The sequence below is a fragment of the Dermacentor variabilis genome, chromosome 6 (assembly GCF_050947875.1).
Source record: "Dermacentor variabilis isolate Ectoservices chromosome 6, ASM5094787v1, whole genome shotgun sequence".
In the NCBI taxonomy this organism is placed as follows: domain Eukaryota; kingdom Metazoa; phylum Arthropoda; class Arachnida; order Ixodida; family Ixodidae; genus Dermacentor; species Dermacentor variabilis.
Genome location: NC_134573.1, coordinates 137,977,421 through 137,992,721, shown reverse-complemented (window position 1 = coordinate 137,992,721; position 15,301 = coordinate 137,977,421). Strand labels below are relative to the sequence as shown.

The 15,301-nt window shown below is 44.7% G+C and overlaps 1 protein-coding gene across 1 annotated transcript in view; it reads left to right on the top strand.

Annotated features, from left to right (window-relative positions):
- The window catches only part of Ltn1 (E3 ubiquitin-protein ligase listerin), a 50,371-nt gene that overhangs the window by 17,988 nt on the left and 17,082 nt on the right, over positions 1–15,301 (top strand). The window contains exons 10-21 of the mRNA XM_075695944.1: positions 6–761; positions 1,366–1,570; positions 4,125–4,273; positions 4,691–4,775; positions 5,528–5,678; positions 7,150–7,324; positions 8,702–8,953; positions 10,510–10,616; positions 10,784–10,903; positions 12,396–12,532; positions 13,127–13,277; positions 14,826–14,964. Of these exons, the coding sequence (XP_075552059.1) occupies positions 6–761; positions 1,366–1,570; positions 4,125–4,273; positions 4,691–4,775; positions 5,528–5,678; positions 7,150–7,324; positions 8,702–8,953; positions 10,510–10,616; positions 10,784–10,903; positions 12,396–12,532; positions 13,127–13,277; positions 14,826–14,964 (2,427 nt within the window). The remainder of the gene's footprint in view (positions 1–5; positions 762–1,365; positions 1,571–4,124; positions 4,274–4,690; positions 4,776–5,527; positions 5,679–7,149; positions 7,325–8,701; positions 8,954–10,509; positions 10,617–10,783; positions 10,904–12,395; positions 12,533–13,126; positions 13,278–14,825; positions 14,965–15,301) is intronic.

The window sequence follows — 15,301 nt, the reverse complement described above, 5'->3', positions numbered from 1 at the left end:
TGCAGCTCCTAGAAGTCCTGCGAGTCTGCCTCGTGGAAACCTCAAGCCGTCTCTCCGGAACGCGGCTCTACTATGAAGTTGCAAGCCTGCATGCCTTCCTTCTTCAGAAAATCCTCGCCGGTGACTCTGAGCCCGCCACGAAAATGTCTTACCAAGAGTGCCTTGAGCTCATCTGGCACAGGTTGCTGGAACTAAGCCTGGAAATAGCCTCGATGTCACCTCCAAACGGCACACTGCTGCGCCGGCTCACAAAACTTCTTCGCGCCATCCACTCTCCACCAGCAAGTCCAAGAAGCCAGATGAAGGTCACGCTAGTTGCACCCGAAGACGGAAACTCTGCCGTGCACCCGAAAAGAAGCTCCTTGATTCTTGACGCACGGACATCACCCTTGGAGGCCCTCCCGACTACCATGGCAAATACAACGAAAATATGTGCAGAAGTGTTGAAACGGGCAAGGACTAACCCAGGCAGTGCTGACAGCTTGGTGTACCTTGAAGCCGCTTCCGAAGTTTTGCATGTCTCAAGCTCTGGCATGTTTGTCGAGGCAGTGCTCACAGAAATGGGTGTCAAGTGCAGTGAAGGAAACAGTCCGGTGTTTGAGTTTTTCAGTTTGTTTAGGACCATGGTAAGCGATGCTGCCTCGGCTAGCTGCCAGGATCGCTTGGTGGAGTACTACGGGCATGTTGCAAACTGCTTGCTGGTTCCTTCCATCAGCGCTGCTGCGACGGAGGCAGCAGAGCTTTTCAATGCTACTGTGCTGGTGAGTATTATTGCATATTCGGGCAGTTCCAATTGAAATTGAATACGGTACCAGCATACTCATCTGGAAGGCAACCTGTCTGCCTTTAAAAAAAAAATCTATTCTAAAAACTTGCAGATACAAAACATACTGACATACAGCTGTGGCCGCGGAACAGCATACCAGTGCTGGTTCAGTTGCATTGCTCGCAGGTCGATGGCTGTCTGCACTTTTAGTCATTGAAGGTGTGGCATAACATGGGCAAAATATTATGTCTTAGGGGAATTTTTCGTTCGAAATAGAGTGTATGGCTGTAGCAGAGGTCTGTAAAGAAAGCTCTTGTAAATGTGCTGCCTTGCATATTACTTTGCTTCTTTCATCCTTTTTTTATGTTCATGATACCTTTCACAAGGCATATGAGGTAAATAAAGGTAACACAAATACAAGCATGCAGCAGTGTATGATGAAAGTACTGCAAAAAGTGTGTCGTTTGGCGAGTTATTGTCCGTTAACCAACAGGTATATTTCTCTTGTGCATCAGGCTTGAGCTTAGCCTCCCTGAGTGCCTTGTCCTTGCTTTTCCCTTGTCATTCTGGTCTTCACTTGTGCTGGACTCATTTGCTAGGACAACGCGCATCTCCTGGCTATCCTGCTGGAGAAGTCCCTCGACTGCTGGAGGAGCCACGCAGGCATTCAGGAGTGGCTAAAGAGCAACGACTTGGCCGAGAAGCTGCTGCAGCTGTCGCAGAAGCTGATGCCAAGCTCCTCTTCAGAATCCGAGCTTATCTGGAGGTCACTGCGGGCAAGCCTGGAGATGGGCAACCTTTCTGGTATTTGTGGCACACGTTAGTTTTCAGCGATCTGGCTAGAGTGCAGCACCAAGTGCGTCGCAAAAATGCGAAACGATGTCTGCCAAGGCAAAAATAGTGAGCCAAGTGGGTGCGTGCTGGCATGCGTCTTGTAGGTTCAAACCGCCGTTAGTCACGAGGCATGGCAAATGCAAGGCACGTGGGGCGTGCGTTTTCATGCACTCGCACGCATACGTGTAGTTTGGCCTTAAAGCGTCAATATTATCGCGAACAGAGCTTTAGTAATAAAAAAAATTCTGGTAAATGCAGGACACTATTTGAGACCCCCTCAGAACATTTAAGTATTAGCCCGACAACGAAGGCACTCCTCATTATAATTCTGTCACTAATGCTCCACTGCTTGTAATAACAGTATGATTGTGTTGCGTTATAAGACTAAAGAAAATGCTACTTGTCCAGTTCTATTCGAATTTTAGAAAGACGTACTCATTGACGTCAGCTTTGACAACAACGAGAGCAGTTGAAAGGTTCCATTTTGGCTCGACTCAGGGCTGCCTGTGCTTTTGTGTTTCAGTAGTTTCGTGATCGTGTAGTGCAGCGCTGGTTTTGCTGGATCACAAAACGCACACTGACTTGCAAGTAGCAGAGAATGCCACATTCATGTGATGTCACAGGATTCCCGAACGTTCCACACCACTTGACCAAGAACAGCTGCAGTGGTGAATCCAATGCTCTGTTTTGGCTCGGTTTCTCCATGGCCACGCATTTGTGTTTTGCGTAAAACACTGAAGCGCCACCTGTTGGGCGCCATTTTACTCACCGTCGGCCATGAAGGGCAGTGATGGCGTATGCAATGTCATCGCTCCCTGCTCAGGAGCTGGTGATTTGAATTGTGCTAAAGTTATGCAGACCCTTCAGATGCAATTTTCTCTTAAAGGGACACTAAAGTGAAAAATGATTTCTTCTGCATCAGTAAATTACCGTTCTGCAACACCAAAAACACCACTCTTGCAACGCTAAGACGTTTGGTAAGCCAGAAAAAGCGCAAGAATGAAAAACTTAAGTTCCCGCACCTCGGGGCTGTGACGTCGTGGATTTTGATGGCATCTTCTACGACCTACTTATTATATATAGCGGTACAGATTGACTACATTGTGTTATAAAGCAACCAAATATTAAACATGGCAAGTTTCGGGAACCTTTATTGAGCCAACGCGGCCCAAATGCGAAAACATACTTTGGAATCCCTGACGTCACGATGACATACCGGCTCTGGGGTTTCAGCGCGAAATTCAAATACTGATACTTGGACCTTCATTTTCTCATCTAATAACCAAACTATATTTTTTAAATGACTGCCTGCAGGGTTCTCAAACAATGCTTCATTAGTCTAAACTGATTTATTGTTTCGCTTTATTGTCCCTTTAAACCAAGTCTTTTTCTTGGCATGAAACAAGTGCTGTGAGGTTTCTGGAATGGTATTTTAACACTCCACGTCGACTTGGTATTTGAATTTAGTGTCCCTTTAACTATTTAAAATCTCATTTAAATGTAGCAAGAACATCCTATACATTTGATATAACAAATCATCCTTAGTTCATAATGAAGATTTACTGATTATTCTACGCTGATTATTCTGCGCCACGCAGCCAAGTGCACTTGTTTTTAGAGCACAGCTCTTAAGCCGCCCGTTCCTGCGGCGAGTGTCAGTATTGTCCCTCAGTGTAGCCGAGCGAACAGGCATAGCGAAAGATGAAAGCGAATGCGAAGCACAGCTAGAGAAGGAAAGCATAGTACCGTGCAAAACTTGCGATGACTGCTATGACATGGTGCCAGGGTAGCAAGCCGTTGTCTGTTCACCGATGGCATGCGACGAGAACGTCGACCGATGCCATATATGGAAACAAAGCACTGCATGAGCGGAGATCTGTCTGCAGTGGCTGCTGTGAATATCCCCCTCGCGTCACCCACGTGTTGCCTCTTGCAATCTACCAATTAGCGAGGAAGTCGCGCCGCACTTGGCTCCATTTGCAATGTGCCTTACGAGACAAGTTGTCTGTGCCAGGCAATATATTGCGAAATGAAAACGTGTATACAGCTGTGCTCAAATTTCACATTAGGGAGTGTCGTAATAGTCGTTGAATTTTTTTACCAATCATCTACACTTGTTTTATCACTTCCACGGTCTTTCAGTGGTGTTTGACTTGCTGACGTATAGGCTTCATCTTACATGGTGGCTGCACTCACTGCCAGCCCCCATTTTATGGTGGGAACATCGGCCTGAGGGCAGATTGTGGTGATAATAGATTAACATTCACAAAAATGTAATTTCGACCCACCCCTTTACCTTAGGAGTTTTTACTGTATGCTCCAGTGTGCGATATGTTGTAGCATTTTGTTCCGATGTACTTACCATGTGAATATTAGCTATGCATGAAACAAACACTGTCTCCACTGTCTTGCTACGTGGCATTTATGGTGTTATAACCACGTTAGCCACTGGAAGCTCTTGCATCAAAGCTGTTTTTATGCTGTCACATCTGAGTGTTGTTATATATTTTTTTTTCCTTTCCAGAGCCTCTGATCTCACTCTCCAACCTCAGTAGTATCCTTAGCACGCTCCGCAAGACGCTGCAGAATTTCACTCAGGCTGAAGGAAAGGAGCTACTGAAGGCAGTGGACTTTGTTTGTGAGATCACTAACACACTTTTCTCAAGTTACGAGGTGATTCCACTTTTGGTGCTTTTACTTTCTGAAAGCTTCTTTTTATTTGCATGAACTGATTGAATGTGCGAGTGGAAGTTCAGTTGTTTTTCTTAAGAAGCTATATTATGTCTCTTTTTTTTTTTCGTCGCATATATGACACGTTTCTTTTATATGACATTCGGTTACTTGCGTAAAATGTATGGTAATGGTTGTAATACAGGAGGTAAATTGTGTGAACTGCCATAAGCAAAGTGACGCGTCCAAATCTTGCATTGCTCAGAAAGGGAGGAAACATGTAGCTTTGTAAAACCATTACGGCCATAGCACAAAAACCACCACCAAGAATGTGGCCGGCACGTCAGCGTGTGGGAAGTTGGTCATGCCACTGGTTATTGCTACTGATGATTGAGTAATTTACTGTTTTTCTCTTTCTAGGGATGTTGCAATTTGTCTGAGTCAGAAGAATTTGTTTTTGCCCTGTTTCTTCTCGACTGTCAGAGTACGCTGTCTTCATCGCCCGGTATGTGCTTGTTGGCTCGTTCAGTTTTAGCATTGTATGCTTTGTCGTGTGTAGGTTTCTAGCAGCACATGCATTCAATTCCTGTGCAGTGCTGACATTTGAGTCATGCTTGCACTTGAGATAGACACCTTCGAGATACCCATCTTTTAGCAAGTCGTTGTTTCACAGAGCGCAGCTACTAATTGTTGGAGCTGTTGTGTCCCATAAGGATGGCTATGACTAAGCCGGGTCTTGATGTTTAATAACCCTTTTACTGTAAGCATATTTCACTGTTAATCCCATACGACTAAAAACAGTGTCCACCACAATTTTAACTTACCTTCTATTCACAATGTGTATACAGAACCTCAAGTTATAACTATTGTAGCCAGAGTTTGAAACGGTATACCCCAGGATACAAAAATATCTCTAATCTTCATTCTTTTTGTTCAACAACACTTCATGAGCTTAGTTTTCATAGCACAACATTGCTTACTATTTTTGTCTGTATGCCACTGCCCTTTAGCACACCTCCTCTCTTCTGCATTTGAATATTGTTTTTGTTCCTTCAGAGCGTATATATATTTTTGTGCAATGTAGTTTCTGATGTTTATGTCATTGTGGACCTTGTGTTTGCTATCAGTTGTCCTGCTTCTGACTAATAATTACTTATTGAACCCACTACTATAGCCTCTGGCTAAATGTTAAAAAAGCATTAGTACTCATATGTTCTTTTAGAGCAAATAAAGAATTCAGTGCAATGCAACCTGCAGAGACACGGGAGAAAGTGCGCTGGTCATGGCAGCAAGGAATCTCCATGATTGTCAAAGCACGAGGTGGATTCCTGGCACCTGGCGGTCTTCTTCAGAAGATTGCATCGACATTGAATTCCATGTTGCTCAGCCGTCTTTCCTGTGATAAGCGGTGAGCCACATTCGAGACGTGATGCTGACTAACTTGTCCACTTTTATAAAAAATGCCTCACTAGTATTGAACTATGACTGATGACAGCTTAACTCTGCATCAAGGTAGTCAAACTAACCTTCTATTAACGGACCTCTCACGTAATAGTTCTCCAGAAACCCGCAAGGTGAAGAGAAGTAATTAACAAGGAAAAAAGTAGACATCCACCCAATCGTAGCAGTTTCTACAAAGGAAACCAACATGGGTTCCTCGAAAGAAAAGCCTCGCAGTTGAAAAATTCGTCCTGGTCCGGCACGCGAACCCGGGACCACTGCCTTTCCGGGGCAGCCACTCTGCCATCTGAGCTAACTAGGCGGCTCGCAGATAGCAGGGCGAAGTTGAACTTATCAACAACTCGAAGAAAAGGCAAGAGTTTTGACGTAATAGCTCTGCGGAAACCGGCAAGGTGGAGAGAAGCAATTAATAAAGGGAAAATGAGACATCTACCCAATTGTAGCAATGGCAACAAAGGAAACCCATACAGGTTTCTCAATTTTTACTCAAGGAACCCATATGGGTTTCATATAGTTAAGACAAACATTGATTAAACGTGTCACACAATTAAATAAAAGACTCGCAGAACAAATAATGTACAGGCTTCATTGTTGAATTAGCAGTTTCTTCCATGACCTGCCCTCTATCCCAACATGCTGCCAGAAAGAGCTGCCACCATTGGTGTAGCAGAGTTCATTCATTCATTCAATCAGTCAATCATTCATCCAATATTTATGGCTAGCATTTGGCAGACATGACTGTATTAAGTACATAAATAAAAAGGTCATAAGCAAAATTTTTGTCAACAGCAGTGACCCTGTATACAAAGCAAACAGTTTATGAACTGCACTTAAAACACTCGCTTTTTAAATGCTATTACCTAAAGAGCTCAACGAAAAGAAATGAGAATGAAGTACATCTAAATAAGCCCGATATGTAGATCCATACAGAAAAGGTACATTCCTCAAAAACTAAGCTGCAAAAGCATCAAAGAAGCACCTAGGTACGTCAGAATGTTACCCTGTAATTAGAAAAGAACTCAGCAATATCAGCAATAATTTAAAGTTCATCACAGTGAAATGAACTTGATCGAAATCAGATTCTTATACGAGCACAACAACAACAACAACAAAAAAAACCTTCAAATATGTTGAACGTCTGAAAGTTTCAGTGTTGCTTTGCAATAGGCTATCCACCAAACACCAGCATTCGTGTGAAGTGGAGACATTATTACCGTTCCACTTGTTTTGCTAGATTGTTTGTAAAGAGCATGCCGATGCATTTTTCTCCATTATTGAGCTGATACCTCTGTTGTAGCACTGCCGTCCTGTACTAGTTTACTTGTAGCCTTTATTTGACTAAGCTTTACTGTGCAGTGTTTTTTTTTTTATTGTGTCCTCTTGTGTCACCTCCCTTTTCTTTCTCTTCCTCTAAACAGGCAAGGACTCGTCCGATGCTGCTGCCGGTTCCTGGAAAGTATTTTTGCAGCCATCCCCAAGGAGGAGCAGGACCCGGTGGCTCTTCTTCTTGACCCGACTGTGTCGCTGGTCCTTGAATCCATTCTTCCCACATTACAACAGTGGGAGAAGCTCGTCAATGACACTTGCCTTACGGTGAGTGTAGCATCCTTTGCTGCATTGTCGATTCTGCTAGTGTGTGTGTGTTGTGGGGTCTCTCACACCCGTGCTCTTGGGACAAAGGAACGACAACACAGTAGTGCAAACAATCACAAGGGCATTTATTGCACCTTTCATAGATCAGTGCCTGCTAGCCGAGTTGCTATCCACAAAACATGCCGATGGGCGCGCGAAAAATCTAGAAGTCTGACTCACCGCGACCGGAAGCGAGCGAATATGTTCGCCCCATGCTGGATCCCAACGCCTGGTCCTTCGCGTGTATGGTCACGCGAATCGTGGCGCGTTCGAAGGCGGCCACGCGAGGCGGTCTTGCAGAAGCATCGGTCGCCGCGTGCGCGGAATGTCCACGCCGTGCGCCGACCCGCTGGGGAAGACAGCCCGTCCTCCCCTGCGCCCCCAAGTAACCCTGCCGTGAGGCGGCGTTAGCAACGCAACACTCGCGCCATCTCTCGCACTGCGCCCCAACCACATCGACCGCCGTGGGCATCACGCAGGCCACGCGGCGAAGCCGGATTACAGGAGACGCGCCATGCGGGAAAAACATATCAGGGGACGCGCGAGAGTCGCGCATCCCCACAGTGTGTGTGTACTTATTTGTGTGTGTGGGTGGTTCTATTTTGCTGTTGGAATCAAAATGAGTAAGTAATCCTTAGTACGTACTCCCTACAGTGGTGACAGCTGCTCCGTCACACTCGGGTACAAGAAAGCAAAAGATATGTAGGAGAAAAAGAAGAAAATAGAAAGAGGGAAACAAAACTGTGCAGATATATAAAAATCTCAGTAACGCGTGCATGAAAGGCAGCGAGGCTCTGTAAGCAAAGTCTGGTGCCCTACGGAATTTGTATGAGTGTGGTTTGCCACTGCCCAAATTCTACCCAAGACTTTTCATGCTCTTCACTATGTCCGAGCTTAGAACTTCTATGGTCTCTGCTTATATCCAAGACATGTTTCCATATCTTGCACCAGCTCTACTGATACCGGTGTTTGGCTGCACATTCTGATGACCTAGTCATGTTGCCACATTAGAGTTAGGACGCAGCCTGCTTTGCTGGCCGTTTTCTGGCTGACAGTCGATAACAACAGTGCTACGACACGTTGCCATTGCCGAACGCCGCTGTTTCCGGCGGTGCATGAAAACCGTTGTAGAACTCCCCCTAACAGCCTTGCTGACAGGCATACAGAGCTCGCGAGCTGAATAGCATGGATTTGCAGTCCAGAACATGGGACAATCTCTTATCAGAAATGCATAAATCCCAGAGACCATAAAAAGTGCGCTTGCAGGTAACCTCACTATTGAGTTTTGTTGGAGATACTGCTGCTAAGTGTACTCGCATTTGTGTTGCTGTCATGCAGGAGCTTTTGGCAGCGCATCTGGAACATCCCGAGGACCACCCGCTTTACACGACGCAGGACTACCTCTCCAAGCAGTCCAGCAGTCAGTACCTAGACCAAGCGCATCTGGCAGACGTTGCTGGCTTTACAGAGGCAGTCTTTGATCACATGCTGGTCTCTGAGGGCGAGTCTGAGTCGAAACCACTGAAAAGCAGCAGTCTGCTCCTTAGATGTGCCCCATTCCTGATCTTGGCGCGCTGTTTCCCTCACCGAGTAAGTACACTTTTTTTTTTCATAGGCTGCCCCTTCATTTTTATACATACGCTGTACAAGTCATGTTGTTATTTCTTTGGGAGTTGAAACTGAGCACTGGTGTTAATGAATCTTAATGCGAAGTAATGAATGAGTGTCTCATATTTTAATGCATTAGCATTAAGAGCGTCAAAGTGGAAAAAAGTGTATATGTGTGCAGTGTGTAAAGCCGATAACGTGGTAGAGGTAGAGAGTAGATCGGAGTGCTTGCAAGAGCATGCCAATGGGAGAGCTTAGAAGAGTGTGGTTGGTCTAGAAGCCAATCAGAGCTGCGAAGGAGAGAGAGTGCCGGGCAGCTGCAAATTGGCGCTCGAGAGAGGGAAGGTAAAGGGGGCCGGCGCTGAAGCGCTGTCACCTCAGTCTTCTTTGGACCGCTGTCAGTTGCACTTTGCTCCTCGAAGAAAATGGATGGGTGTCAAGTAAGCGAAAAAGCCAAAATAAGCTGCAAAGCTAATGAGGTGCAATGTAATGCTAACACATTTCTCTCGCATTTACCACTAAATCGCCACTGAATTCTTTATTCATAGGTGTTTTGTGTTTACATCCTAATGATATTCTATCAGTTCTACAGTTATTTCGTATCCGCTAGCCTTGATTGCATTTGAAAAACGAGGCTTACCAGGGCAGCAAAGCAACTGTGTTGCGCAGCCATCCAAGCAGTCATATGAAAGAAGGGGATTTTTTCGAACATGGTTGCCATTGCTTATGCACAAACTGCAGAGCACGACATCACGAAAATGTGGCAGGACTGTCATCGCACTCAGTGCATGAAAAAAAAAAAAGAAGTGCTTTACTGGCGTAAATTTTCTCGAAAGGCAAAATAAAAGGTGTGGCTAAGTTTACAAATGTTATTTGGTAGAGATTATTGCTCAAGGTGGTGAATAATTAAGAGCAAAAGTACCAGTGTTGTCCGATTTCCTTGCCCCAGTTCTGTCTGACCTTTGGGTATAAGCACACAGCTTGTCTGTAGTGATAATAACCAACACACAGGAACACGCATCACACAATCAACACACATCTGTACAGCTCCTTGCATGTGATGTATTGTTAACCTGTTCAACCATATCACTAACATATATTGTATTAGAGCTTTACGGTGTCTGTTTCAACTGTTGCGCATTGCTAGTTGGCTCTGTGCACAATGTACTCTCAGTCAATAGGGCCACCACGTGCCCAAGAATGCAAGTGTAAATGACCTAAAACAGTTTCTCCGACGTACTTTATTTGAATGCACTCTCCCATGTCAAGAGAATCGCAAGTGTCTGAGACAGAACAGGGGTATCTGATATTACAAAAGTGTGGGCTGGTATAATGTAGCGATTACATTTGCTCGATCTTAATTCCTTTCTTATCATACACCAATCATGACCAGTCAATCCAAGCGAGAACTTGTAATCCCAGGGCAACTTAAACCATTGATGAAGCATGAAAAAGAATAGCATTGTAATAGAACTGTTACATTAGCTGGGCCACAGTTTCTTGTCACTTATCAGCTACGTACATGATCTCTTTTTCAGGCTCGTACAGTTTTTGTTGAAGATAAAGAGGACACTGAGAACCATTCGGCCTTGAATGCAGCTATGGAGACGTTTTCAAATGATGTCTTTGACTCCATTGTGAACAAGTACGTAACTCTGTATCTACCAAGCAACTGTGCAGCTTACACACTCCTTAAAGCAGAGAGTGATCTTATGAATACGCAGCTGTCACAGCCACTTGGGCTTCAGTTCAAGCTCCCTGCAGTTGTGCTGGCATTTTAATATTTCACTGACCTTTTTTTTTTGTTCACAGAGCCGCCTTGAGCGAAAAATTGTGGTTAGAGGCACTTGTCTATTTCCTGAGGAAGCTGAGAGAAGATGGAATTGCAAGAAGAATCTGTGACTCGCACTACATTGTGGCTAAAGACAATTTGTGAGTTTGCTTGTACTTAGCTCTTAATTCTCATGCAGTACTTGCAAACAAATATTGAAACATATGTGGCTGACTTCTTATCGCACACTTTAATGATACAGCATAAGAAATATTGCATACATTTGTACTGCATGCACTGTTCTTGTTTCACTTGTAAGATCCCTCACCAGGTCCAATAGAAAATTTAGAATATACGCTTTGAAGTCGTAAAGTGTCATCTAGGGAGCATCTTTCTGCAAGAATTTTTATATAGTGGGCAGTAATAGTGGCGATGGAGGCAAATAAAACGCTACGACTCAATGGTTCAAGAAGGTCATCTACCATTCCCACAGTAGAGGCCATTACCTTGACAGGGGTGCTCCAGCGATGTTTCTCTCCAGCCTTCTCCCGTATCGGCGTCGAAGGCCCATCCCTTGTTGATGTCACAAGCCCCATCTCTCTTTTTCTCTGTCTCCCTTTATTGCTGCATGACGCATTTATGGTGGCAATTTTTTTATGCTCTGTGTTTCATGGTAACGTTTTGCCAGGTTTTACCATTTTAAACAGACAAGTCCAGCACGCACTCCATGTACTGATGATTCTGTCTTCAAAGTATTAAATTCATAAGTGCCACAAAAATGGCTGAAATTTCATACCATAAACTGCATGTCCTCACTCGCTGTCTCTTGAGAAAGCGCCACTCCCAGCAGCCAGAGAGTCAACATAACATGCGCAAATGCCGTGAAGCAAAACGCACTCCTAGCAACGTCACTCACCGTGACACATTACTTCAGTAAATTGTCCAATGTGGAATACGCAATGCCGTCACCGCAAATGCACCCCACAGCAAGAAAGCATGAGAAGAAAAGGAAAAGGAGGCAGAACTGGTCATGTGTACTCGACTCAGTGCCTCGGCGCCGGTATGGGAGACGGCAGGGAAGAAACGTTGCTACTCAGAGCAGAGGGAGAGAGTGTCTCTGTTGATAGTCGTGCTCGCCTTCTGGCGGTATGGCAACGAGGCATTCAATTTCTTCTACGTATAATAATTAACCAATTTGAAAAAATTATTTTGATAAAACAAATGATAGGCAGCGTCCTAGCACTTTAGTTTTTAACTAAAACTTGCATTGGGGCCTGGTGAGGAGCTCTTTTAGAGGTTGTGCTATATAACAATGGCAGTGTCAGGTGCGATATGTAATACTGAAGAACTCGAAGATTGCGCTTACTGCTGCTTAAAGTCTGAGCACTTAATAACTCTGTGATAGGGCCCTTCACCGTTGCATGCTTAGAGCTCGTCCCGATGTGCAGATAGTCAAATCCGGCGTCTTGATAGTTTCTTAAATGTATTTTTTCTTGAAATTCTCATGATGGTTAGAGGGAGAATTTAAACTTTGTCATTGTCATTGCATCACACCACTAATGTCAGTATTTTCATTACAAGGCTCAGCACTGTATGCTTCTTTTCTGCAATTTCCGCCAACATTGGGACCAAACAACCAGTGTCTCTTTGCAGCTACAGCCACGAGAAGAAAGCAGAACTCTTGGTCGTGCAGTCGCTACTGCCTTTTATGTCCCAAAACAACATTGAAGAGGTTTTTCTTACTTCTGTTGGGTGCATCAGGTCTTGGGAACCAGAGCTGGGCTGGGCTGGTAAGTTGTGCTGTTTTTGTTTTCTGTGGGTTGCATCTGCTAGCAGCTGTCTCAAATTATTATGCCTGTACACTGTTTGCAGTGAGTTTGGTTCTGTTTGCTCTATCATTTACAAACTAAATACTGTAGTCACATTCCCTTTAACATCTTCCTTGGAGTTGGCTATTGCGCTGACGAGCATGAGGTGGTGGATTTGATCCCAGTGGAGGTGGAATACAATAACGCTCTTGTACCGTGCATTGGGTGCATGTTAAGGAAACCTAGATGGTCAAAATTAATCTACAGAGCTTACTGTAATAACATACTATAACCACAGTATATCTTATAATCAGATTGTAAAACCCTATGATTTAATTTTCTTTAATTATTGATAATGTTAGTAGTAGTAGTAGTAGTAGTAGTAGTAGTAGTAGTAGTAGTAGTAGTAGTAGTAGTAGTAGTAGTGGTATAGTGTTGTTGCTCTTGTGTTGACTTCAGATCTCGCAGTGAAGTAGATACCACATAAGTAGTGGTTAGACCCCACGTGTACTGTCTTCCCAGCCTCACCTCGTGTTCACATTTACTCTATTTTTCTTTCCCTTTTTTGTTCCTCAGTGGCTGTTGACCTTCTGGGTCTTGCGTGTAAGGCATTGGAAGGCCTCGACACAGGAAACACTGAATCAGTTCATGAGGCAGTGGTCTCTGTGCTGTACTGGTTACAAGGAACAAGGGGTACTCAGCCAAAGCTGTACTTGAGAGACGAAGAGTGAGTATGCAGATGATGTTGCACATCAGTTCCTACTCAAATCACTGAATTCAGCATCCTGCTCACATGGCTAAATTTCAGCCAAGCGTGTTAGCTATGGGCACTTTCTTGCCAATTGAGCTATTGTCTTCTATTACAGCTTGATTAGTTTGAGATAACAAAGTGACATGGGGGACCAGGACACGGAGGAAAGAAGCCGCATTTGGGCAATGGGAACATATCAGTTACCAGATAGCTCACCTTTTCGTATTTGTTTATTAGTTCATTTGCTGCCGCACACTAAGAAAAGCAAGCCACAGACAAGCAAAGGCTGCCATGGTGATGACATTCTGAGATGTGTTACCTGTTAAATGTTAATGTTAAATGTTGTAAAATGTAGCATAGTTTCTTGCACCGTCGTGTTGGTTCAGTGGCCATGGCGTTCTGGTGTGCAATCGGAGATCATTGTTCGAAATGCGCATTCAGTTTGTGTTCAGTTTTGCCTCATGTGACTGGCCTAGGCTGCGCCGATGTTGTCAGCCTAGGCCAATCACGTGAGGCGAAAGTGAACGGAAACTGAACATGCATTTTGAACAACGATCTCTGTTCGCGCCCCCCCTGCTGACCATAAATTTGCCGGTTTGGCTACCAGCCGCAGCGGCCACATTTTGACGAGGGAGGAATACAAAAGTGCTTGTGCATGTAGATTTAAGGTTTGTTCGATTGAGAAAAATGTGCACGGCACCACAAATGAAAAGGTGCAGGGGGTGCCAGTTATGGGGTGCCGGGCCGTGCACCCACTCGCTGCAGGGTTCAAGGGTTCACTGAACCGCAGCGGCACCTTGCCTCGCACCCCGTTCAATCGTGCACGGGGGTGCAGGTGCACCGCTGCACCTCAGGGAATCGAAGGCCTAGGTGCAGCGCACCGTGAATGGGTGCAGAAGGTGCATAGAAACTTGGCTGAATCGAATAGACCTAGTGGTCTATTCGATTGAGTGGTTTAGTGGTCCATTCGACTATCATCAAATGAATCGAATAGACCTAGTGGTCTATTCGATTCTATTTGATTTACTAAGTCTATCGAATAGACCTAGTAAACAATCCCTAGTGGGATTCCCAAGTGGAATTCCCAAGTACGTAAAGAATCCCAATTGGGACACTCACAGTGTGTGTCTCTCTCTCTGTCTGTCTGTCTCTCTCTCTCTGTGTGTGTGTGTGTGTGCGTGTGCGTGTGCGCGTGCGTGCGTGCGTGTGTGTGTGTGTGTGTGTGTGTGTGTGTGTGTGTGTGTGTGTGTGTGTGTGTGTGTGTGTGTGTGTGTGTGTATAGAGGAGGAAGGGGTGTGGAGCCTCATACTCCAGCGTTTCTTTGTGACTTCAAACCTGATATATCAGTCATTCACTTAACCTTGCTTTATCTTCATTCATAAGTTAACTCCATGCAGTTTTCTAGAGAACACTGTCATCATGTGTGCATTCGTTCTGCTTTGTTTTCTGCTCGTACATGAATCTGAAGTCAGCATCAAGTATTTCATTATCATCAATGTGTCCTGTCCTGTGCTCTTCTCTCAGTGCCGGGCTTTCAGAAGATGAGTTTGAGTGGAGTCGTATGGCCTGCCATTTCTATCTGGTGGTCCTGAGGCAGTGCCCCCAAGCGCTAACACCATGCAATTGGGACTTTGTGTTGCTGAGCGTTGCCACATGGAATCAGGCAAGTTGTGCAGTTTGCTATGCAGTTGCACCCAGTTATATTGAACTCAAAGGGGTGCGCAAGATAGTTTTATGTGCCGATAATTCTAAATATAAAATACACCTGTCTGACGCTCATCTGAAACCTCTGCACGTCCCGGGCAGTTTCCCCAAATTGTGAATATCGGGGACTTAACGATTTGCTTCTCCAAGGACATTTGAAGTGAACAAAAGTTGACTAATTTTTTTGCTCACGAGTGTTGCAAGGCGCTCATGCTGCAGCATGGTCTTTGATATACCGTATTTTCCGGTGTATAAGTCGCAATTTCTTTTTTCTGAATTTTTTGTCAGTGCGTCTT